The following is a 22,663-nucleotide window of genomic DNA, read 5'->3' as shown; positions in this document are numbered from 1 at the left end:
ACAAAATATTTTTCAAATAAAAAGTGATTATGAGGCTTTGGGGACACATAGTGACAGAAGTGGAAATGCTACGATCTTTACAAGGAACAATTTGACAGTACCGATTAAATCATGAATGTGCTTATCTTTTGACTCTGCAATTTGAATTCTGTAAATTTTCCTGTAGCTATTTCTACACATATAAAATGATGTATATACATGAGTATTAACTGTGACACTGTTTATACAAGCAAAAGATGGTCTGTAAAGAACAAAGCGTTTAAACTATGGTACATCCACAGAGCTATATACTATGCAGCTATGAAAAGAAGACACAGCTCTCTATGTTTTCAAACGGAAGAACTCCGGGAGAAGCTAAGTGGAAAAAGGTACAGAAGAATATGTAGAACATGCAACTTTTTGTCTCAGTAGGAATTACGTATTCTTATTTCCAACCCAAAAAACTAAGAAAAGACATTACCACAGGGAAGCAGGTGAAGGAACAGAATAGAGGACAGTGGTGGGTGACACTTCTCAATGTTTACTTTTCTATCTAATTTTGATTTTAAAACTGTGACAATACATTACCTTCAAAAATTGAATTAAAGGATACACGATATAAAGTGGTTCTGCATTACTCTACTACTTACCTGTACCATAGAGGGAAAAATGTTATTTGACTAACTTTACCTAGCTTCTATTGTCCACGCATTTTGGCAGTATAATTAATTACAAGTGGTTATGGATTTCACATATGTGTTGTATGTGTTCCTCCTTCCGTGACATAGAATAACATTGTTTGGAGCTTAAAAATATGTATGTGCAATTAAAGATGTTTGGCAAGTCCTATTTGGAAAGCCAAAATGCTAACAATAATTGATGGGATAACAGATGACTTCTTTGTCCATCTGCAATTTAATTTTTTCTACGATAAATGAGCATTGCTTTAGTGATAAGCAAAAAGCCATTTAAAAAAAATCTGGGAGACTCCTAGCTGTACCCAGTCTGTCCTTACATATGTGATTTTAGAGTATTCTGACCTGAGTCAAAGAGTAATTATAATGATATTTGGGCTTCAGAAATGCAAATATGTAGTGCTCAAAGTCAATAAAGTGTCATATTTGTTGCTACCTTTTAAAGAACTACAAGTGACACATTTAAACTAATATGTACTTTACCATTAAAGTGCAAATTTTAAAAAGTGCTATATAATGTTATAATTGAGGATCAAACTTAGTTTAAGACCCAAAGGGAAATATACTTTTCTGTTGAGAAAAGAATCAATCTGCCTCATCATCATATATATACACACACACAGGTACACACACACACACACACATACACACACACATTTTAATTTAAAATTAAAAACAATTTTTTATAATAATAGAGACGAGGTCTTGCCATGTTGCCCAGGCTGGTCTCAAACTCCTGTGCTCAAGCAGTCCTCTTGCCTTGGCCTCCCAAAGTGCTGGGATTACAGGCATGAGCCGCCGTGCCCAGCCTGGGCCCTTCTCCCTTAAGAGTAGCCAAAGAAATGGCAAAACAGCCTGGATCAGGACATTCCACACAGGATAAAAAATTGTTTTATTGTGTCAGAAGTGGCAATGATACCCATGATGACTCAGGGAGAGCCATTCCTTGATTTATGACCCAAGGATAGTTGGCCTGGTCACTTTAATTTGAAGTAAACAATGATAATTATGTCTAAAGAATTGATCATTGATAGAAAGACAGTGCTGGCAATTTTATTTAAAATCTGATCAATTTCAATAGAGCAATACCCTGACTTTTGTGATAGCAGCTACCAAAAACCTATGGGAAGATGCACAATTTGAAAATCCTCAGGAAGCAAAAATATACTATAACCAGAATTAAATGCACAGCATATAATTTTCATGAGGAATGGCTTTCTGTAAAATGAAGGCTGTTTTTTTTTTTTTTTTTTTTTTTGAGATGGAGTCTCACTCTGTCACTCAGGCTGGAGTGCAGTGGCGCAGTCTCTGCTCACTGCAAGCTCTGCCTCCCAGGTTCACGCCATTCTCCTGCCTCAGCCTCCCGAGTAGCTGGGACTGCAAGCGCCCGCCACCACGCCTGGCTAATTTTTTTGTCTTTTTCTTAGTAGAGACACGGTTTCACCGTGTTAGCCAGGATGGTCTTGATCTCCTGACCTCGTGATCCGCCCACCTCGGCCTCCCAAAGTGCTGGAAAATGAAGGTTTTAACAGCAGTTACCACTAGCTCACCCATCTACCTACCCCCAGGTCTGACTTTCTTCCCCTCCCACAACTGAGCACAAGTTAAAGAATCAGCATTCACACTTGGTCACAGTTGTGAAAGGGTCTTCCAAAGCTTCACCCTCCTCATCTTTAAATAACAACTTTGCTGAGGTGGGCAGATCACCTGAGGTCAGGAGTTCAAGCCTAGCCAACATGATGAAACCCCGTCTCTATTAAAAATACAAAAAATTAGCCAGGCGTGGTGGTGGGCGCCTGTAAGCCCAACTACTCAGGAGGCTGAGGCAGGAGAATCGCTTGAACCCGGGAGGCGGAGGGTTGCAGTGAGCTGAGATCGCGCCATTGCACTCTAGCCTGGGCAACACGAGTGAAACTCCATCTCAAATAATAACAACAACAACAATAATAATAATAATAATAATAATAATAATAATAATAAAACTTTGTGGGGGTGCTTGTAAGGATTTAATAAATCCACAGGTAAAAAGAACCCAACCCAGTGCCTGGCACACAGTAGACACTAAATAAACAGTAGTTCTTCATGATCAGTGCTTCTCAATCTTAATAAACTCATATTCTCTTTGGTAAACATGTATCTGACCCTCTTCCCCACTCCTGGAGACTTATATTTAGGGGGAACTCCCTACCAAGCCCTTGCTGAAAAATCTGCAGCAGGTTACTTTCTCCTAAACCATATCCTGGGAAAATCTTGATTGGTTATTATGTAACATTTAGATTCCAAGGTCACCTTGTTTGGGAAATGTTGGGCTAAGCTGGTTTTTTTGCTGAAGAACTTCCAAAATCCTATAATATGTTGAGTTACACTATAAACCTCTGAAGTAAATACAATATGCAGTGCTTCTCAAACTTCTTTGTGCTTGCAGCACTTTTGGGGTGAGTATCAGACTTTGTCTCAAGGAACACTCTTGGAAAACTCTAGTTAGCGGTCCCACACCTGGTTGTACATTGCCTTCTGGGGTTACTATCTGAGCAAATGCATTGTTTAGAAATGCTTCCTGGGTAATTCCCACACATCCAGTCCATAGATCAGCATTTAAAGGCAACTGTCCTAGATTCCAGCACGCTTCCAGATGGCAAATCCTACATCGGCTCTATAGGATTTAATTTAGGGGGAGAAAGCTAAGAACATTTTTTTTTTAAAAAACCTATTCAGCTTGTGCCAGGCATACCAATTGATAAGTTTGAATAAGATATTCATTACCATCTCAATGTAAATGTTGAAAGTAAGTGGCAATATTAAACTCTGTTTTACTTCTTAATTGGAAGCTTATGAAGATGACAGATTATGTAAGTCTGATCCATATCATTCTACTTACTTCAAATAGACATGATGAATTCAAATTAAAGCAAAACAGCTCACAACTCTCTTCACAAATGATGGAACATTTCACCTTAGCTGTTCTATAGCAGCAATTTGGCCCTCACTACTCCAATAATTACATGTAATAAATTGTGAAAGAAGGAGCAAAGCAAGTCATTTGTGTGAATGTCTGGGGTTCTTTCAGAAAGGAATAAAACTTTTAAAGAAATGTCAAGATCAAGGCAATGCCATTACTCTATTAAATTATTATAATTTAATATATTATGCAGTTACTTTATGAGGAAAATGCTTCCCTTTGGCTTTGTACACAATCCTGGGAAATGAAACTGCTGGCATTTATTAACAGAAAGCTTTCTGAGTTTTGTCATTAAATATGATAGAAACAGCACTATTTCAAAGGTACTGGACTGGTTCTGTTATTCTCTCTGAAGATGAATTTGGTCTAAAATCTCACTGCTTCTGGGGAAGTGTATCCTTCATTAAGGGGCGCACAATCTTGTCAGCAAACAGACTTTACATCAAGGGTGCAGTCTGCATCTAAATGGAAATAACTATGTGATGACCTTGTATGTCAATGTGCATTTGCTTGTTGGAATGCCAGAGGTGGTGATAGGGGAAGGGGCCTGTTGTGGCAACGGGAAAAAGAGGAACAACGTGGAGCATACATTTAAAAATTAAGTCGGAAATGGGGTGGGGAGAAAGGTGTGAGGTTCATGTATTTATAGGAAGTCCAGGACATTGCCTTCTTTTCAAAGCAAGGCTGGGTAACTGCCTTCATGCAAGTAGAGCTAGAGATTATTTCTAAAGAATCCATTAATGACCAGGCAGATTCAGAGCCTAGAACACAAGAGGCTCTAGACCATAGGGGCTAAGATAGCCGGTTAGCATACTGGAGCAGGTATTAAACTAATGGAGGGTCATGTACACTCAGGGAAAGGTGCTGGATTTTTCATGTAACAGTTCCAGCACAGTTGGATCACCCAGGCTGAGCCATGAGAAGCACCTGGCTCTGTCCCTTCATTTCACACTTGACACTTTAGCTCAGGTTAGGGATGAAGAGGAAAGGTCTGCAGGGCTGGACGCCCATTCAGCACATCACACTCTCAGCCTCCAACCACAAGCAGCAAAATTTACGTTGCTGCATGGTTACCTGTTGAATATGTTTTTGCCAATATCTTCTAACTTTGTCTAATTTGTGTGATCAGATGAATAAAGTTATTTGCATAGATATATACCAAGTTTAATGTTAAAATAAAATACAAAAGATTAATCTTATGCTTAATGTTACTCATCTCCAATAAGGTGGTGTTTAGCAACCAGGCATGGATGCTAAGAAGTTAGTGTGTAAAACAAAAATTAACATTACTTTGACACATCCAAACGAAGTGTTTAGACTTTGTCTTGTTTTGGGTATTCCCTAACGTCTATAAGCAGCCCCAATGTTGATAGCTTACTGAAAACACAAACAAACAACAGTAACAAGACCACAGCTACATTTGTATAGGGCTCCTCTGATGGGTTCTGCAAGTTACCTCTTCAAGTGTGCGTTTGGGGACCAAAGAAAAATCACAACAGGCCTTCCCCTTCCTCTTTCCTTAACATTTGACTATTAAGAAAATGACAGCTGGATTCTTTGGCTGTGTCACTAATTTTGGTTTGGGCAGATCATAAACCTTTGTAAGTTTCAGTTTCTATAGAGCAAGGGAGAACTAGATTATCTTTAACGATTTCTTTCGGGCTTTTATATTTGATAATTCTATGATTTTCCATACGTGAGAAACCACTAACACCAAAGGCATCTGGAGTGGGGGAAGAAGCTTAGAAAGCATAGAACATGCACATTTTAAGCAAGGGTGTGTGTGTTGGGAAGGGGTAGGAGGGGCAAAGAGGGAGGAAAAGGTAGCAGCAGCCTGACAGGGCGGCCTTTCCCCAGTGGCCTGAACTGCACATCCCTTCTCTCACCACCTGGTGGAGCTAGCGCCCTGCCGTGCAGCCATGGATCAACCCCCCCTTGTGTTTCAAGGGGTTGTAAAATCAGTTTATGGGTGGCAACCAGAATTTTAAAAAAGAGGAGGAGGAAGAAATAGAGCCTAACACAAAATACCACAGTGCATCACACATAATGCAGGTGTTTTTCAAAATTTAACTTCCCTGTTATATATAGCATATATGCATGCATATATCAGGGCATAACGTACAGTCTTTTTCTTTGGTTCATGATAAAAATGGTTTGAAAAACACCACCTTGCTCATTCTCCCTCAACAGGATGGTAGCTCTGGGAAGGTCTAGGTCTTTATCCATCTCTTTCCCTCGCTCTCCTTCTCCTCATCCCCTCCCCTTTCCCTAGGGCCTCTTTCCGCAGATGGATCTACCTACCTACCTACCTGCCTGACTACCTACCCTACCTACCTATCCACCCTCCCACCGTCATTGCCTCCCTCTGGCTCTCCTGCTTCTCTCCTTCTCTATCTCTTCCTTTCTCCTTATTATCTGTCCACTTCACGGTTTTCTCACTTATCCTCTATCCACCTAGCTCTCTCTCCTCCTTTCCTTTTGTCTCTCCCTACATTTCTGAATTGCACTATCTCTGCCCACCACCTCTCCTTTCTTTTCCTCATCTTACAGACATGGATGTGAGAAGACCCAGCCTACCTGGGAGTGCAACAATGAGACCTCTCTCTGCTTCCCATGACCCAGGATGGAGCCCCACTCCCAAACCCCCTATTGCCTCTCTCAACCTCCCTGCTAGACTTCACCACTTTTCTCCCTTGCAGGGCCTTTGTTCAAACTTTATTCCATCATCAAGGAAGCCATCCCTGCCTGTAAAAATCCCACCCCTTATTTAAATTATATCTCAAATGCCCCCTTCTCCATGAGGCCTTTCCTACTCTCCAACTGAGGCTATTTTCTTTGTGCTCCACTTGTGCCCACCTCCACCCTTATTGCAGACAGATATGTCATTCTCAGAACCCAGAGGGCAGAGGCTGGGTTCGATCACAGGGTACCAGCTTCATCTCCAATCTAGCCACCTTTGGCCCAAGGGAGGAACTCTGGGAAGTTGACTGAAATGTGGCTGTGGTTCAGTCGCTCATTGGGGTGCCCTTCCCTAAATTCCCCAGCCTCGATTTTACCCCTGCTGCTCACCCCTCACTGCTCCTGGCTGACCCTGGCCTTGCCAGTGCTCCCAGTTCAACCTCACACATCTCTGGTCCTGCTCCTTTGGAGCAGGGAACACCAGGTTGGGAGGGCAGTGGCTGGTGGCCAAGGTCAAATCTAATAGCTTCCAGCCAAGCCTGGAGGGAGGGAGTGTGCAGAAGGGGCATCCAACCTTGGTGGTTGGTCCCTAATTTGAAAATCTAGACCTTGCTGAAAACTGATTTATTTCAGGTAATTGTTGTAGGGGTGTGGCACAAGAATGACATAGCTCTGGGAGAAATGGGTAGAAATATTCATCAAATTCTAAGATCCACATGGAAGCTGTTTCACTATGAATTAAACCAGCCAGATGTGGCAGCCACCATTGGTGGTCTAGGGAGTGAGAGAAGGGGAGAGAGTGCTGAAGTGGGAGACCAAGCCCTGGAATCTAAATCCTCACTTTTAAGGAAAGGGGAGGGGCGCACACTGGGCAAGTAACGGCTCCTCTGGGATTGTCTCCTTGTCTGTACATGGAGAGGGTTGTACTTGATGGTTGAGAGGACCCTCTGAGTGCTGGGAGTAGAGATTTTATGAAAATGTTATTGCTCAGACTCACATATGACCCTATCTCCAAAAAACCAAAAAGGAAGAAGTTCAGATTTAACAGAAGGTGATGAGCATTTTAAACAAAAAGCTGTCCACAGCAAAGTTGCAAATCTAATAATCAGCAAGCTGAAAACAAATTATTTTCTTGAATTACAAGTTGTATGCTAGGCAAAATGGGAAGACTGCATTAACAAAATCATTACTGTCTAGGGATCTACTAATGGAATATATTCTCCTGTCTGAGTGCTCCAGGAATGCTTATAAAATGCAATCAAAATAGGTCTAAGTCTTGTGTAGATAAGTAAATTTCATGATTGTATAGTTATTTCTGTAGGAAAGAGAAGTAGTGCAAAATGGGGAGAGTGGAGGGCAAAACGAAGTATCATTCCACTTCAGTCTCCGGTTTGTGTTAAAGCCAATGTTTGTAGGTATTAAATTCTACATATTAAACTGTTCTTTAAAGAAGTTTTGGTGCTGGGGAATTTCCCCATTCAATACCTATAAAGACAAAGGTCCTTGAGACAGACAGATCACAGACACACACACACACACACACACACACACACACACACATACAGAGCAAGAGAGAGAACTAATCCTGGTTGCAATTTTTCAAAGTGACACCATTTAGACAGATCAATACTATCTAGTTAAGATATGTATTCACCACATAACCCTTGGTCTAGGTGCTAATTTTCTAGTGACTTAGCTAATTAAGTTAGCAAGGTCGTGTCAATCTCAATCCCTTTCTCTCTCAATCTCTCAATCTCCCAATATTCCTTCCTCCTGCTCTCCCTCCCATAGGCTCTCTCTGGATTACAGGCAGATAACCTGAGCTATGCACTAGAAATGAGAGGAGCATGTTTCCGTTAGACAATGCTTAATTGCAACTTTGGAATAATACAAACAATTGGGGTTAAAAAGCATCCTTTGATTTTTTTTCATATTCAGAAGTGACAATTTCGGAGAAGTATTTCTGAAGAATAAATAAGTATTAGGACAACTGCGTGGTCCAGCCAGTAAGAAGCTTCCAAGAAACTCCTTCATGTAGAAATTAAGTTATTTTGCTCTTCCAGATGGTTCTTGTAGTGATGGGGAAAAAATCATACCTAATGGTTTTCTCTGTCTTGAGACTTTTACAAACAAAAGATTAAATTATGACTTGAATGGTATTAGCCATAAGTCTGCAAATAGTAATTTTATCTTCAGTTTGTTCATCCATGCATTCACCTACCAAACAAATATTTACTCAATGTTTACTTATGTGCCAGGTACCTGATTATGCAGTGAAAGATTTTCTCCCCTCTAAGCTGTCCCTTAGAGTTTACAATTCCTGCATTTTCTAAGTTGGCTAACTGCCATTCTATCTCTTATTTACTAGAGATTTTAGAGGTGTTATGTTTTCTTCATTAACCAAAATTTGTAGGACACAAGTAGAAAGCATACATTATGAGTACAGTAAAGACAGCCCACAGATCCTGTAAGAAATTAATATGAAGCTTGATTTTCTTAGATATTTCCTTAAATTGTGGATAATTAAACCATTAATTTATTTTTGGTCAATAGCTTTCTAAATGCAATACAGTTATTTGCCTTTAGTGCGGAACATATTCATGACTCAGGGTTACTGCTAATATTAAGTATGCTATGCTGTAACACAGTGGCTGTATTGGGCCCTGTGGTGGGATACAGAATGGTTTGCACCAATACTGAGTAGCCCTTGACCACCATGAGGTTTCTTTTTTTTTTTTTTTTGGTTCTATTGCCTATTGTTTTTGCAGTTTGTCTTCTTTAGACAGCTGCTGGTATCCCACTACTCACTCAAGTTCTTGATTCTTATTTGCTGTTTCTAAATAGCTGTGGGCTTACAAACCATATAATCAAGAGGCAAAGAGGTTGTTAGGGAGGATAGAAAGACGCTTCTATGAAAAGACAAGAACTTAATTTTTGTGGCATCTTCTCTGGTTGTTGAGAGGCTAGTTGTTATTTTCTTTTTCTTTCTTCATAATATTCTAACTCGATAATATGTGCTGGATAGCTGTGTTCTTGATAGTTGGATTTATTCCTCGATTTACAGCATGCGAGATTCTCTATGGTTTAATTTGATTTTTTAAAAGGATTTCTTAGAACTATATATTGTAACTGGTAGGTAGATTTTCAGCTATTTAGAAAACTACAAAACTGTTTACCATGGTTTACCAGTGATATCATGATAGCAGAATAAGAGGCATGATTATGTTAGCTATTTTGTTACAAGTGGTCAATTTTGAAATGTATATTCATTCCCCTTATAAACTGATTGGCAAATGTAGGGCTCCCACAAAGTGTGTGCTGTGATCTCTAGGCTTCCGTAGTTAGTCAATTCGCTAAGAACATGGGGAAAGTGAGACTTGTTGAGTAAATCCTAGAGACCATAAGCCAGAAAAGTAAGGTAACACGACTTACCGTTTGCCAGTCCGATGTCTTCTCAGATATCCTGAGGGAGATGGGATGATACTGAGCTGGGCTCAGATGATGGAATTTGGGATCAATGGTCAAATAGTTTTATTGGGCTCTTATCAATGATAAGCATGAGGACATGATATTTCTACATCTGGAAATTTCCAGACAAACCAAATGGATCGTGTTAAAATTTATGATTAAAAAAACAAAAGACTAGGAACTTTTATCACATATTCCAGAAAGTCAAATGGTTATTTTTCCCCCAGAGCGTATTGCTTCAATAATCTGACAAGGTTTGCATGCCATGGGAGCTACATATATTAATGTTCTCTTTAAACTGATGCCATCTGATGACATACCAGGAATTAATAACCAGGAGGTGATGAGAGAGGAGTGACTTTCCACCCCTTATCTGGACCTATTACAGCCCAGGATCATTTTACACCCAATTCTTGCTTGCCTCTTGGTCATTCTCAGCACAGGGCTATTCTAGAGCTGAGATATCGAATATGGCAGCCACTTGCTACTTGTGGTCTATTTAAATCCGAATCTATTAAAATTAAATAAAATTGAAAATTCAGTTCCTCAGTAGCACTAGCCACATTTCAAGTGTTCATTAGCCACACATATCTAGTGCTACTGTATTGGACACTGCAGATATAGAACATTTCCATCATTGCAGAAGGTTCCATGGGACAGTGCTATTCTGGAGTCTTGCCTCAGGGTGGCTGCTACACCTGTACGCATGGCCCTTCTATCTCCAGCAAACCTACACAACTCAGTAAATGCCTCGGCTAGCCTGGCATAGCACTGCTCTGCAGCAGGGTCCTGAGAGCGCTAAGACTTTATGCCCATGTTCTTCTTCGTGTCTTGAGATTCTATTTGTATTTTGGAAACACAGTTATTTCTATTGGTTGGTTATGTAACTTATCATGCCAATTTTTTTGCTGATCTTTTGTTAACCATGGAACATGCTGTTTTGTATGGTGTGGCAAAGATTCTTAAATCAAGTTGGAAACAATGACTTGTGAAGTTTTAGGGCTCTACAGTTCTACTTATTCCAACAAAACAGAGTATCGGTTGATATCCTTCTCTCCAAACTGTCAAGAAATGTGAAATAAAATGAGGATGGAGGAAATATTTAGGTTGATAGAAAACTTCAATGGAATTCAAAACCTAAAGACCACAAGTTGGAATGGTTAGCCTCAGATGAATTCTAATGTCAGGATTTCCCACAAGATTTAATGAGGAGAAGCTACTTTTATTTCTTCAAAGCCTGGTATTCATTCTGGCTGAATAAATGAGGATGTTGAGGAGAGATGGGGAGGAGCACTGCTGAATACTTGACTTTACTCTCCACTAGGACTTTCGGACAATTATGGAGAAAGGGGAGTGAGTAAAAAAGAAGTCTGACAGCAACTGCCTTAGAAAACTGACCAGATAAGATTCACCAATCGCCTTTGATCCACTTCTTGGGAACCCTGTTGTCTGGTTTTTACGGCCTAAGTGTGCACCTCTGAGACCCTCCACAAACCTACTTGTTATGGAAATCGTAGATCTCTTGGATGTTGCCAAAGATGATATGCTCTTTATTGAGGATCCCAGGGGGGATCTCCTCCACACCACTGGTCATTTCCCACAGGTAGGTCTGTAAGACAGTAACAGTTTCATCACTGGCAAGTCTGGCAGGCCATATAAAATACAGATAAAATAAACAGGCGCTCAAACTTGTGGGGCAAGACTCAAACTGTAAATGCATGCAGAGTTTAAAAAGTGACGTGTTAAGTAAACATAAGAGAAAGAAATAAAACCTGAATATTTCATTATCCTGAACTTTAGCAAGAACACAGACTCCACAGTCTCTTGTCATTTATTAAATGTATGTGGACTTTTATGGGGGTCAGGATGCAGATTTTCAGACCCAATTTAAGTTCATTGACTGTGTCATGGTTTTATTTTGAATTGAAGTGCCTTATACACTTCTTGTTCCTGGGTCTAGCTCCAGTCTGAGAAAAGTTTAAACTTTCTTTTCAAAAGTACTTTAAACTCTCATGTAATTATTGTTGACTTTAGGAGAAAGATTTCCTCTTGTTGACTTTTTAATTCATTACTCTCTGGGAGAAGACCAACAGCACCAAATTCCAATTGAGGACTTGATGCTGGCAAGGATGTCATTTTTCCAATATAGCTGTGAACGGATTACTGGAAGACTCACCTCTAAGCACTCATGCAAATCCCTTACATAAGCCTTCTCTGTCTGGAGTAGTTCAGCCATAATAAATCTAGAAGGAAACAAATGGGCTTTTACTTGGATGTAGATATAATGTCTCTCCTCCTTCAAACTTCACTTCCCCACCCCAGCATGTATGACATTCTTAAATGTCTTATTTTTCTACTTCATCAACAGGTCTTTTCCTTTCTTCAAAATTCCTTCCCTTTCCTACAAGTATCTTCCTATGATACTTGTGATACTTCCTGACCATTGGCCCTGTATCCCTTTAGCAGGTTTGTGCTCAGCTAGGTCCATATTCTCTCTCCCTTTTCCACCCCAGTCCTACTATTAATACTTGTGATTCTGTGGTGATATTCATGTGAGTACAGGCATGCAGGACTGTTCATATTCTGTCTCACCAACTAGATAGCTTGAATCTCAGCTTTCCACATTTCTCTTACAGCTCCCAGAATGATGATTTCTGTTCAGTAGAGTTTGTAGATGTATACCAAAACAGTTCTTAGTATCATAATAAACCAGGTTTCAAAGCCAGGAAAAGAGGTCCAACACACCGAGATCAGGGGTTAGCAATTTTTCTATAAAGAGCCAGATAATAAATCTCTGTGGGCAATTCGGTCTCTGTCACAACCATTCAACTTTGCTGTTGTCATGTGAAAGGAGCCATAGACAATGTGTAAAAAAAAAAAAAAGTGTGGCTGTTTTCCAATAAAAACATTTATGGACACTAAAATTTGAATTTTATCTAATTTTCACATTATAAAATATTCTTCTTCTTTTGATAATTCTTCCAATTATTTAAAAATATAAAAGATAATTTTTAGTTTATAGACCATATGAAATAGTTGGTAGGTCAAATTTGGTCTATGTTTGCTGACCTCTGACCTAGATTATCCTTTTAGCTATTTCAATACTATTTCCAATGGGACTTGTTTACAGCATAAACGGATGTGTAGAAAACTGAACGTGCAACCATAAGCACAGTATAAATTAGTAATAAGTGACTGCTTCTCAGTCCCCCATAAAGAGAAGTCTGTGTTATGCATCTTTAAAGAGAGGGTTCTCTTCCTCCTTGGGCCTCTAAATAATACAATGTGCCTAGGCAATTGTTAAACTTATGATACATGGCCTCGTTGTGGTATATTCTATATTTTTCTGTTCTTTGAATTGAACTCTATTGGTAGAGTAAAAAGTGCATAAGCTTTGGAGTCAGACAGATAGGAACTGAATTACAACCAGAGGTAGGACTTGCCTCTCCAGGTCTCAGACTCCTTACTTATAAAATAGCTGATCACACAGAATTGCTGCAAGTATTAAACAAGATCACGTAAGCAACATGCCTAGTGCATGGTAGGTGCTCAGGAAACATTCCATGATTAAATGAGCTGTAGATTGCGATGAAATGAGGACAGAAGGGAGATCAGAAGGAACATAAACTGACGGCCTTTGAAAACTTGCCTTTGATTTTATTGCCTTAAGTTTTCTAGAATTGTTCTTTTGTTCTCATCTGCTTCCTGCAGTTTTACCTGTCTTTCCTCACAATTTACCTCTGCTATCCCCACCCCATTTTATTTTCCACCCATCCTTTAATCTCTTCTGGCTATTTGTTGTCACAGAAGGAACCAAGGAGGAAGATCTGGCCAGGTATAGTCCCCTCATCCCCCTCCCAGATATGGGCTGAATTATGACCCCTCTGAAATTCATATGCTGAAGTCTTAACCTCCAATACCTCAGATTTTGGTCTTATTTGGAAACAGTATCACTGCAGTACTGGAGTAGAGTGGCCCCTGGATCTAACAACTGATGTCCTTATAAAAGGAGGAATTTTTGATACAGGCATATATTCTGGGATTATGCCACGTGAGCACGGAAACAGCCATCTACAAGCTATCAAGGAGAGAGGCCTGGAACAGACCCTCCCCTCACTGCCCTCAGAAGGAATCAACCCTGCTGACACCTTGAGTTTAGGCTTCTAGTCCCGAGAGCTGGGAGACAATACATTTCTGCTCTTTAAACAACCCAATTTGTGGTACTTGGTTACAGCGGCCCCAACAAACAAATCCACTCCCCATATGAACAAGCTCTGATTCACACGGCAGCTTTAGTTTCTTCATCTCCAAGGAACCTGTGGTCCTACTTCATCTTGATAAAATAAACTATATAGAGCTTCTTAATCTTAGGACATACTATTTTTTTCTAGTAATTCACAAACAGAGTGTCAAAATATTCTTTATAAAGTCCTCCAGAAATCTCTAGATATGTGTTACTTTGTAACTCCAGCATAAAGGAAGCAGTGTCAAGAAATGGTTTATAAGATTGGTACGGTTCATTGTTTACCCTGTCCAATGCTCTGTAATTCTTGATTAGAGTGAAATGTTGGTAGACAACTCCCTACCAAACAACCAAAGAAGAAAAATGTGTTTTGCCTACCTGGAGTCAGGACTTTTCTGAAAGTGGAGCTGAGATACTTAGAGAGCAAAGCAGGAATCTAATGATAAGTTGGTTCCGGCTCGCTAAATGAATTCTGGCCCCTATTCATTCTTATTCTGAGAAAACAGAGTTCAATTTATGAAAACCTCAGCTACTTCAGATTCTTGCAAAATGTTTGAATCTCAGCATCCTCTACTCTCTTCTTGCCTATTTTCCTCTGCCTCATCTCCTCATGGGCTATTGCTGACCTAGGAGTAAACTTAGGTGGCAGCTTTACATTCTAACATCTACAATTCACTCACTGGACCAATTTCCAAGCACCTCTTTCTTCCTTTTGAAATCTGAATACCTAGAGCAAGTCAGGGGAGGAGGGCCCATCTGATACTGGAATGCCTCCTAAAGCATGCCTTATTTTCTTCTGGCCCAATGGTATATCCCTCAACTTCAAGTAAAGAAATTGATGTTACAGTCCTTATTTGTTTTGTGATTTTAAATAACGTCCTGCCCTTCCCTCAAGGTTTCAATTTCTATATCCAATTATATTCCATAAGATTTTCTTTTCCTTTCTTTTTTATTTTGAGATGGATTCTTGCTCTGTTGCCCAGGCTGGAGTGCAGTGGAGCAATTTTGGCTCATGGCAACCTCTGCCTCCTGGGTTCAAGGGATTTTCATGCCTCAGCCTCCTGAGTAGCTGGGATTACAGGTGCACACCACCATGCCCAGCTAAGTTTTGTATTTTTTTTTTTTTAGCAAAGACAGGTTTTTGCCATGTTGGCAAGGCTGGTCTTGAACTCCTGGCTTCAAGGTGATCTGCCCACCTCAGCCCCCCAAAGTTACAGGCATGAGCCACTCTGCCCTGCGTGACTATAAGCTTTTCTTGATCAATAATTATGTTATCTTCATTTTTCTGCTAGTCCCTTGATCCATACTACAGAGTATAAAATACTTCTTGTTTTCAAGGAGTCTACAATCTAGCTAGGGACATATGCTTAGGAATTGGTTGAATAAGTAAAATGGGAATCAGTACAGAAGTAAAGGAGTTCATAAAAGGATGGGCCAATGACAGTGGGGGCTGTAGATAAAGGATTTATAGAGGCATAGGATATGAGCTGGATTTTAAAGAATCAATAGGACTTACACAGAGCAAAATAAAACCAAACAGGAAAAAAAGGAAGGGAAACGAAAGGGAAAATAACAAACAGAAAGGAGAGCATTCTCTTTTTTTTTTTTTTTTTTTTTTTTTTTTTGAGGCAGAGTCTTGCTCTGTCAGCCAGGCTGGAGTGCAGTGGCGCGATCTCGGCTCACTGCAACCTCTGCCTCCTGGGCTCAGGCAACTCTCCTGCCTCAGCCTCCCAGGTAGCTGGGATTATAGGCGTGTGCTACCATGCCCGACTAATTTTTGTATTTTTAGTAGAGACGGGGTTTCACCATGTTGGCCAGGCCGGTCTCGAACTCCTGACCTCAGGTAATCCAACCGCCTCGGCCTCCCAAAGTGCTGGGATTACAGACGTGAGCCACCACATGCGGCCAGCAGAGTATTCTCAATTATATACAATTTATTCTTAGACCTGAGAGGAGTCAGTGAAAATAATCTGACTGAAGGGTGTGATCTGAACTAGAAAGTATTTTGAAGTAAAATTGACTTAGATGAGGACAAACGATAGCAGTACCTTGAGTTTTATCATTATTCCAGGGGTAGTAGCAAACCATTTACAATTTGAAGCTGGTGAGAGACATAATGGAAAGAAATCAAAGAATGCTGAAGAGTCAAAGCTAGATTAAATTCTGGCTTCATTGCTCACCATCTGTGTGGTTTGGGGAAAATTACTTGACTTTTCTAAGTCTTATTATATGTAAAATGGGAATAATCATAGCTGCCTGAAAGAAGCGATAGAAAGATACAAAGAGAAAATGTGTGTAAAGGCACTTTATGTAATGTTTAGGACATAAAAAGTGTAGGTGCTGGTGGCAGGAAGAGTATTGATATTAGCAATAATAAAATGTACTCCAGAAAGGTAAACCTGGCATCACTGTGCAGGTGAATTGGGCAGGGACCAGCAGCAGGAAAGCTATGGGAAGTTTTTGCAAATAATCCAGACAAAACTAGAAGGTTAGTGACACTATTGATGGGAATTAGAAAATCAGAAGGGAGAGGCTGGGCGTGGTGGCTCATGCCTATAATCCCAGCACTTTGGGAGGCTGAGGCGGGCAGATCACTTGAGATCAGGAGTCCGAGACCAGCCTGGCCAACATGGTGAAACCCCGTTTCTATTAAAAATACAAAAATTAGCTAAGCATGGTGGCGCACACCTGTAATCCCAGCTACTCGGGAGGCTGAGGCAGGAGAATTGCTTGAATCCAGGAGGCGGAGGTTGCAGTGAGCTGAGATCATGCCACTGCATTCCAGCCTGGGTGACACCGTGAGGCTCTGTCCCAAAAAATAAAAAACTTAAAAAAAAATCAGAAGGCAGAATAAAATTTGGAGGAGAAGAAAAAATATTTGATTTGTTCCATGTTGAGTTTTGACATTGTGAAGTAAAATGTGATGATCTATGAGGAAGGTTTTGTCTAGGAAGTTACTGAAATGTAAAGAGAATTCAGGTGAAGGACAGACTGGAGAGACTTCAAAGCCTTCAGAGGGAACCCATATTCTCAAGGCAAACATTATGTCTGTCCATCCCAATCCCTGTAGGTGGCCATGAGGACATATTAAGCTATCCAAAGGGACAAGTAGCGGTGAAAGCCCAGCATAGTCACGGGGAGCCAGCTAGCTGGGCGGAAGTCAACACGTACTCTTTCTTCCGGGCTGACTTCCGCTTCTCTTCATTGACTTCGTGGTTGGCGTCCCGCAGCTTGACCTCCCGATCCGAAAGGCTTGCTGGGATAATATCCAGCTCCAGGTCCTTATTATCCTGCACATGGAGGGATCACAAAGGTCACCTTGTGATGCTTTGGGAAAGCAACTCACTGGAGTTGAGGGAGGTGGTAAAAGGGGGAAAAAAAGATATAATGGAGAAGGATAAAAACATGAGGGATCTTATAGACTCATACCCATAAGCACTCTTCTTCATGGTATCATTATTGTTTTTTCAAATAAGAGAGAAATAAAATGTTCAGGTCAAATGTTTAGGGTAAATATCCATAGTAAGAAAAAACAATGAACATATTTGATAATTATGTGTCTATTTCCCCAAGGCCTTTGGTCCTAATTAAATCTAAACACACCCGTAAATTAGTCTAAGACTGATTCTTAACCATTTAAAATAGATGTGAAACAAAAACACATAAAGATATAAAAACATCTTTCATTTGTCAAAAGAAAATAATCAAATCAAATATATTTATTTAAACAAGAATTTCCCTTGGAAACAGAAAGCTAAATAACAGAGCAATGACTGAACTTTCTCATTGCTCATCCCTGCTAATTTTAACCACCATTTGGTATTTATATATGATGGAACTTCCTAGATAAAAACTCACAGATTAAAGCCTGGGGGAGACATTAACTCTCTCAACTTTAGGTAGTTTGGCCACTTCACTCTCCAGGCTGCTCTGCTTCAGATCATGAGCCTATTTGAAGATTTAAGAATTAGACATCCTAGGATTAAATTGCCAGGCTGTATTAAGCTCTTAATTCACAGGTTACTAACCCCTATTATAAAGAAGAGATTAAAAGTCCATCTTCCCTGGTTCATGGCAAATTGTACCTCTGTTCGGTTGAAATGTCAAATAACCCTTGTACAAATTGCACCCCTTATTCTTGAAAGAGCACTATTATATATACTGGGGACTCTAATCATTTGCTGATTAACATAATTGGGTGGAAGATGGTACTTATGAAGCCAAGATAAAGCTTTTGGTTCTCAAAGTCAACAGTTAACTCTATACAGAGAAAAACTCTGTTCTGTAGCCATAGGCCCCACTACTGGCCAGTCGATTTTGTAATGTATAGAGTACTAATCACAGGGGACTGAAGGTTAATGGATCAGCAAGATCCACCCAGCACTCCCCACTGGAAAAGCCACACAAGGCAAGCGCTCTAGGGGTCAATAGCTCAGAAGAACTGCTCTGGAAACATGCTTTTCTTCCATGGCGATGAGGGCAGTGGTGCTCAGGGAGATGAGAAGGGAGGATGTCCCAGAGGACAATACCCCTGCCTACCTCTGTGTTGACTCCTAGGGCTTTCTCCAGTGAGTATCGGTACTTTCCCATCCTCAGGGAGAAATCTCTGTAGTGCTTGTCCACCGTGGTCACCCATTTCCTTATCTCCGTGGCATGAATGTGGCCTTTTTCCACAAAGCTATCGGCCAGCTGAATCAGAAGCTTCACCTTCTCCTTTGTTTGCTGCCCCAAAAGATGGCCTTAAGTTACTGGATTACATTTATTCTCCTGCCCCTTCACCCCAAATCCTCTCTTCCTGTTTAGAGCAGCCATAGATACCTCATAGCTGACTACCTGGGTATGTATCCCAGCTTTGTTACTACTAACTGGGAGATCTCGAGCAAGTTATTGAAACCCTCTGTGCCTCCATTTCTTCATCTGCAAAAAGGAAATCATAATATTACAGTCATCCCTCAGTGCTGGGGTGGGGGGAACTTGTTCCAGGGCCCCCCATGGATACCAAAATCCAGATATGCAAGTTCCTTATATAACATGGTGTGGTTTTTGCTTACAACTTACCCACATCCTCAGGAACACTTCAAATCATCTCTAAATTACTTACAATACCTAATACAATGTAAATACTAAGTAAATAGTTGTTATTCTGTATGGCTTAGGGAATGATGACAAGAACAAAAAAAGTCTGTATATGTTCAGTACAGGCACAACCATCCATTTGAAAAAAAACATTTTCAGTTCATGGTTGGTTGAATCCATGGATGCGACACCTGTAGATATGGAGGGCTGATCCTACTTCAGAGGGCTGGTGTATTAAATGAGTTGACAAATGTAGAATGCTTAGTACAGTGGAAGACAGTAAGAACTCAGTAAGCCATAAACATTAACATTATTATTGATGTAAGAATCTCTTACATTAATATGCTTTTAATTTACATAGTGTGTTACTGTATCTGAAAGCCATTTGAGTTTAGATGCATCCTTAGGAAGTAGGTGGAGGGAAGTGATGCAGGTCTCTTTGAACCACAGATGAAAAAAATCTGAGGCTTAGAGAGGCTTAGGGCTGGTCCAACTTCATACTACCAGGGAGCAAACAGAGCCTATTTGTCTCTGCCCTTTAGTTCCTAGTTCCCCCCTCCACTGTACCAGCTCTAAACCTCATATAAGTTGGCACATGCCAGGATCTAAATAAATACAATGAGCAGATTTAAGAGTTAACTCTGTCCCTGTCACCACCAGAATCTTGTCTTTAGTTTCCATTAGAGAGCAGGAGAAAGAGGTTAATAAAGCCATCATCTATTATAGGACTAGGTAAAGTAGAACTCTGATGTTTACTGGATTAATTTCATTTTTAGCAAGAGTTTGTTCAATACCTACTTGGTCCATAGTACTGTGTAAAGAGCTATAGTTCAGGGCTTGGGGGTCAAACAAAAGGAAAAAATCTTCATTTCACACAGAGTAGTTAAATAACTCAGGGCATTATGTAATTGAATGTCAAAATGGGAGAATGTAGAGTTAACACTATAGGAATTTTAAAAGGAGAAAATGAAGGCGGACAGGCATGGGTAGGGGAGGTCTCACGGAGAAGCAGTACTTAAGCTGGGTAAGTCATGGGAATGAGAGAGACACCCAACAAGCAGACTGCTGCTCATTTTTTAATCCTAAGTTTGGATTTTCAAACTCTAAAATTGCTCAGGGAAAGGAAAGAACATTTAAATACTATTCTAAGAAGAAAAATTATCTTTTGGACTGGAGGAAAGTGGGTCCAAGGTTTAAACCATGCTACAATCTAGATATCAGGGAAACTGAGGCAAAACATCACTGGAGCAACAGCAGAAAAAACAACAGAGCCCTTCTTTCTTTATTCTACTATCCTCACCCCATCTGCTCCTTCCAGGCCTATCTACAGACCCTCCCATGAGAGATCAACCCTCCCAAGAAATGCTGGAGAAAGAGGGCATCAGAGAGGAGAGTTGAGAGTGCTCTGCCTGCCGCACACATGGCCAGGGACCAGGGACCAGGGATCCAGCTCTCCAGTAGCTCACTCAGCACATGGAGCCTCTCCTATCTCAGGACAGTAGGCTGGTGCCTGGCACTGGAAGATAAAGGGCAAGAGCTTTGGTGTGAAGGAAAGGAGGTGGGTGTGAGGATAGCAGAAACATCTCCTCAGCCATGAAAAGGCAGAGTAATAACAGGGAGAATTGGTTAAGATAGAATTAGCAGATTCTATTCAAAATAGAATCTACTTGATTCTATCTAAACTAGAATTATTGAACCCCTTTTTAATCATCTTATTCATTTATATATCTCCAGTGTCTAAGCATCCTGAGGACTTTCATCTTATTGCATGTAGGGTGTTTTTTATTTTTATTTTTCCTGAAAACAATTTTCTTTGGTTTTCTATTTACTTAAAACAGAGACCATGTGTTTATGGAAAAGTCTTGGAAATACATATTCTCTGCTCTTGGTAAAGTGACTCCACCTATAAGAAAGGGTTTTACAGCCAGCTGGTGGCAGCAGCCATACTAGGGCAGCTCTACCAGAGAAAATTATATCTTAAAACATCAAAATTGTGATTCGGAGTCAGCAAAGCAAATAGTTTGTGACCAAGAGTATTCTATGTATGTGTGGGGACTAGAGGAGCAAAGAGACAGTAAAATGAGTTTAGATGCATCCTTAGGAAGTAGGTAGAGGGAAGTGTAGACACGCCCTTCCCCATGCGGCTCCACCTACCTTTGTAGCAGCCCTGTCTCCACTGCTCTTCATTCCCTACACTGCAGCCATGTTGAATGTTGCATGCCTCTCCTGCTGTGATGAGTGGTTCCTACTCATTCCCACTCTCGATTGAATGCCCTTTTTCCTCTCCTCTCCTCCCCAAAAAACAAGTGGGCAATGCCTTCCCAGTGTTCCCACAGTATCACATACATGCTTCTATTTTAGCATACATCACATTATTTATAAGTCTCCTTCATTAGACCATGAACCCTAAAAGGTAAGTATTATATCTTATTCATTTGTATATCTCCAGTGTCTAGAAAATAGTAAGCATACCATCAATGTTGACTGAATGAATGAATGAGCAAATCTTGTGTTTGGAGGTGAGTAAAGCTAGACCAGCAAGAGTTGAAGATTTTTATTGGGAAGAAGTAGATGATAAATTTGGCCCATGAATTGGATAAGTGCACTTAGACATCAACCATTGCCATGGTCCCCACTGGGAGTATTCTGAAATGGTTTCTTATACATAGGTGATTGTGGTGGCACCACATGACCTGCCAAATGCCTGGTCACAGCTTTTGAGATCAGAGGTAAAAACTTGTCTTATGAGGGCAGCCCATCAAGATGCAGCCAGTGACTTCTGAGGTGTCCTGGCCTAAAAGCTGTGTCTAAATAGGGGACTAGAAATAAGCTGGGTCAACTGGGGTTGTTTCCCTGAGGATTTAAACTGTACAGACAGGGATCTGGGTGATTGGTTGCAGAGTAGAAGTGAAATCACAGAAAGCAGAGAGGAAGAAGAAAAAGGAAGCTGTGGCATAGAAATGGTAGAACATTACACAGATTCTGGTCTTCCACTCTCAGATGATGACCAGATGACGTGGCTGCTTGAGACACCCTTGGTCTTGGGTGACATTCCAGTTTTCATCTCCAGAGGTGACACTATGCCACATTTCTTGTTCTTCCCATGGGGCTGAGTCACTGAGCTTTTTCTGGGTTTCTGGGAGGTTCAGACACATCGCTTCTATCTTCTTTATTTCCACACGTGGCCATACATATCTTTTCTCGTTCAACCTAAGCCCACTTGAAACTCAAATCTTTCCTCCAAAGACAGTAACTTATAGAAACTAATAAAATGGGGTCAGACTGCAGCAGTTCTTGAATGAAAAGTTCAGAAGTATGGACATGACCTTGTGGCCAAAAGGGAAACTTTGGGTACCATAATTCATCTGGGCCTGGAAATCTAGACCTGAGAGCTCACTTATCTTGGGCTTCATGTGTCCCCTAATTTATGTTTTGCCTCTCCATTTTGAATTCTAGTTATCTGCTGGAAAAGACAGAGGTTCAAAAAAGGGGTTCAGTAATTCTATTTTTTTTCTATCTCTCCCTCTCTCTTTCCCTCCCCACTCTCTCTTTTCCTCCTTCCCT

General features: G+C 40.5%; 1 protein-coding gene across 29 annotated transcripts in view; it reads right to left on the bottom strand.

Moving 5' to 3' along the window:
- Positions 1-22,663, bottom strand: part of KALRN (kalirin RhoGEF kinase) — a 690,517-nt gene that overhangs the window by 254,014 nt on the left and 413,840 nt on the right. For all 29 annotated transcript variants that reach the window (XM_016941792.4, XM_016941796.4, XM_016941798.4 and 26 more), the window contains 4 exons: positions 18,563-18,745; positions 17,195-17,313; positions 11,957-12,023; positions 11,280-11,389 (listed from right to left, as the gene is read on the bottom strand). In XM_016941792.4, the coding sequence (XP_016797281.2) occupies positions 11,280-11,389; positions 11,957-12,023; positions 17,195-17,313; positions 18,563-18,745 (479 nt within the window). The remainder of the gene's footprint in view (positions 1-11,279; positions 11,390-11,956; positions 12,024-17,194; positions 17,314-18,562; positions 18,746-22,663) is intronic.

The sequence above is a fragment of the Pan troglodytes genome, chromosome 2 (assembly GCF_028858775.2).
Source record: "Pan troglodytes isolate AG18354 chromosome 2, NHGRI_mPanTro3-v2.0_pri, whole genome shotgun sequence".
NCBI classification, from domain to species: domain Eukaryota; kingdom Metazoa; phylum Chordata; class Mammalia; order Primates; family Hominidae; genus Pan; species Pan troglodytes.
This window is presented reverse-complemented; position numbering and strand designations above follow the sequence as displayed.